The sequence below is a fragment of the Etheostoma spectabile genome, chromosome 18 (assembly GCF_008692095.1).
Source record: "Etheostoma spectabile isolate EspeVRDwgs_2016 chromosome 18, UIUC_Espe_1.0, whole genome shotgun sequence".
In the NCBI taxonomy this organism is placed as follows: domain Eukaryota; kingdom Metazoa; phylum Chordata; class Actinopteri; order Perciformes; family Percidae; genus Etheostoma; species Etheostoma spectabile.
In genome coordinates this window covers 25,989,218-25,992,876 of record NC_045750.1, presented here as the reverse complement: position 1 = coordinate 25,992,876, position 3,659 = coordinate 25,989,218, and the positions used below count along the sequence as shown (strand labels likewise).

At 41.2% G+C, this 3,659-nt stretch overlaps 1 protein-coding gene across 1 annotated transcript in view; it reads right to left on the bottom strand.

Annotated features, from left to right (window-relative positions):
• cenpe (centromere protein E) overlaps positions 1-3,659 on the bottom strand; it is a 27,878-nt gene that overhangs the window by 15,665 nt on the left and 8,554 nt on the right. The window contains exons 22-27 of the mRNA XM_032543679.1: positions 2,860-3,037; positions 2,591-2,745; positions 2,087-2,263; positions 1,166-1,282; positions 615-794; positions 384-533 (exon numbers count right to left, since the gene is read on the bottom strand). Coding sequence (XP_032399570.1) covers positions 384-533; positions 615-794; positions 1,166-1,282; positions 2,087-2,263; positions 2,591-2,745; positions 2,860-3,037 — 957 coding nt within the window. The remainder of the gene's footprint in view (positions 1-383; positions 534-614; positions 795-1,165; positions 1,283-2,086; positions 2,264-2,590; positions 2,746-2,859; positions 3,038-3,659) is intronic.

Sequence of the window (3,659 nt, the reverse complement as noted above, 5' to 3'; positions counted from 1 at the left end):
AAAAAAAAAAAAAAAAGGTTTTGTAGAACAAACACGGTTCTATTAGGAAGTAATGATTAAAGTATAATTTCAGTTTGGCATGGAAATTTACAGATTTTACATTTTCAGATTAGTTTTTGGCATTTAGGCCTTTATCAGATAGGACAGCTTCGATGTGAAAGGGGAGAGAGAGGGGGAAGGACATGCAGCAAAGGGCCAAAGGTCGGAACCAGACCCACGGGCGGTGCCGTGAGGACTGAGCCTCTGTATATGGGTGCACATTCTACCAGGTGAGCTACCAAGGTGCCTTTACATGAATACTTTTAAAACAAAGAACATAGTTCCTACAATTGAAGATTTCATTTTGCAAAAAGAGACCAAGTTTTGAAGATGTTATAACTTACACGTGTTTGCAGCTCGTCTATCTGTGCACTCGTTTCATTGGGAGGATCATCCTGTTTGGATGTTTGGGCAGTCTCAAGCTGTTTGATCCTCTCCTTCTGTTGACGATTCTTCTCCATGGCTGCCCTCAGTTCCTCCTGATTCTCAATCATCTATTTATTTAAAAAGAATTTGTTTTTTGTTTTTTTCCTGTGACATGGGACAAAAGCTGCCTTTTAAACATGATAACTCACTATCTCCACATTTTCCCGCATGTCCATCTGGAGCTGGTCTCTCTCTGCAGTGAGAGATGCAAGTGTAGAGAGCAGCTTCTCCATCTCCTCTGCAGAGCGCTGAGCACGAGCATTCTGCTCAGACAGGAGAGCTTCTTTCTCAGCTCGCACACTCTGAAGGTCCTGTGACAGACTCAGCATCTGTTGGTAAAAAAAAATCCAACCATCAGTCACAACCATAGAAATGAAATCGATAGAAAGCCCATTGAACTGTTCCCTGTGGTCATTTGATTGGTACACAACAAAATATGTGATTGTTGTTAGTTGTCGTAGAAACAATGTGCGTCAGTAAACTGTGTCACAGCTTGCTTGGATGAGACATTGAGTTGCGGGAAGTGATTAGGGATAGTTAGACCCAGCGGCAGTGAGTCAGGGGACCGCTAACGTTAGACCAAGCCCGCTGTTTGGCTCATTCTCTGTAACCGGTGCAGCATAAAAACACAGCGAGCGCGCCGGTGTTAGTTGGCTACCAATTAGTTTAGAAAAACCTGTTCCAGTAACATTTCACTCACATGTTTCCCTAAATCAGCCTCCTTCTGCTCACAGAGTTTCACCAGATCTGAGTTTTTATGCCTCTGCTCTTGGAGTTCTTCTTGGAGTGAATGTAGAAGAACTTGTGTCTCTGCAGCCTAACACAAATAAAGCAAATACAGTCAATCAAAAAGCAACAAAGGGGCCAAAGTGATAACTAAAAGGGGTAATCAGCCTGTTTAACCATAATAACTCAAAAGTAACAGCTGGAGAGGTTACATTGCACAAGAGAAGTTAACTTAAAAAAGATGGCAACAGCTCTCAGGAAACTAAACAAAATAACTACAATTAACGAAATATATGTACAGCATGCACAAAGAATTTGAGAAACAAAAATGAACTAAGGGAGCTTTGTCGCCTAAAGTTCGGTAGACTGTGAATTGGGGGGGGGAGTTCAAAACGTTGCAGTTTTCATTTGGTTCGGTTAGTGTTCACATGAACCAAACGGTCACTCTTCCATTGGACAAAATATCTGATTCTCAGAAATAATACAGCAACACAAAACTCAGCATCTTGGGTTTTCTGGTGTTGCTTTGAGTTTCTAATACTTTAGTACAGAGCTAAACAATATGAGCAGCTGACAAGAAGGGCAGGGCTGGCCCGGATGAGAGAGAGAGTATGAAGTGTTGTCATACAGAGGACGAGTGATGTTTGGCAATAATAAATTATGGCTTTAAAAGTTATCCATTAAATCGCACACAAGTCTGTAATTTGTGTGAAAGATTGACATTTCTGGCTAGTAAATCCAGGGTATGGTTAACTGAACCAAATTGCTCAGGTGTGAAAGCAACTTAGCTGTTAGAAGATGTGAGATTAGATACAACGGTTAAATGTTGTTTTTTCCAAAAGATTAACAGATGTGTGTTGTTATCTTAACATTTGCAAGCAGTGCAGTCACTCACCATCTCCACATTTTGACAGTCCCTGATGAGCTGGTCTCTCTCTGCAGTGAGTGAAGTAACTGCAGAGAGCAGCTTTTCCATCTCCTCTGCAGAACTCTGGGCACCAGCGTCCTTCTCAGACAGGAGAGCCTCTTTCTCAGCTCTCACACACTGCAGCTCTTCCGTCAGCTGATTCAGCTAGATATATCCAAATAAAATAAAAATTCTCAGGCTACATTTATTGTATTGCTACTTAATTGATCTATAGTTTTTAATGCAAGAACAAACATAATAACCAGAGAAACTATAACGGCAAAGGTCTCTGACTTGACAAAGAATGTTATGGTTGAGTCTTCCAAATATTTAAAAAGGTGCTCTAAGCGATGTTGGGTGACGATACTTCTTGTTGACGTCTGAAGGATTTTCAAACAAAACAAGACTAGCTTGCACCCCCAAAATTACATCTGGTAACTGCAATAAGCTATAAATCTGACAATGTCCATAGAGGATGTTTGGAGAACTCACCTGCTTTGTCAAATTCTCCACCTTTTCTGGAAGAGGCTGCAATGAAGCTAGTTCCTCCAGCTGAGCTCTGAGGGTCCCCTCCGCTTCCTGAGATGCGGTCAGCTCTCTATTCAGGTTCGCCACTGTTCTCTCAAGTTCAATGCTGTCTATAAGATCTGGAGACAGAGGACATCTCACAACTCTGACCCAATTTCACAGAGTGAATGTTTGCAAATCAGGTTTTACGTGCAGAGTTACACTACATATAAACACCCTGACTTTAAACATACTTTTTGGGACATTTCCATCTAGCAGAGTGGTGAGCTTGGTGTTCTCGGCAAAAGCCACATTCAGCTCTTTTTGGAGATCGCTCTGAATCTTTCTGTAGTGCGACTTCTCTGTCTCAAGTTGAAAGCGCAGGCTTTTCACCTCAGCCTCCATCTTGTCATAGTTGGCATTCAGAGTCATCTGGAGAAGAGATCATGACAAGAAACATTTAATATAAAATACACAGATATTGGTGCACTGGCATAAGTATTAGAAAATCATACAAAATACTTAAAGCAACTTTGTTGGAATTGGCCATTGGGTTTAGCTGTGTGTTCATTATGTTTGGTAGAAACAGATCACATTTTAAAGTCTGTTTGGTCAGTCACAGGATAAAAAAAAAAAAAAAACACATACACCGCATCACCAGTAACTTAGCTCAAGCACAACGTTCGTCGTTACACTGATCATGATTGTTTTCCCAAGATGGCACCTGCCTGTACACGCGAACGGTAATGTCTTTACAAACTATCTTTTTAATAAACTGTCTGTGCACTTACAAAGCTCTCAATGCTTTGGTTTACATGTAGGGACCCTCATTATGCTACCGTGGAAGTGTGGGGCTATTTGGGCCTTCTTAGGTATAGAAAGATTTTTACTCTACCAGTGCCCCGAAGACTAGCGTTATAAGCTAATAAGTGGTTAGCTTGTTTCAAGCTAGAGACACATTCGATTAGCATGAAAACATAAACCAGAGAACGGTCGACTCGGTACACATGTGTTAGTAACCCCTCGGTTCATTTTGAGTCGAAATTGTCCTTAA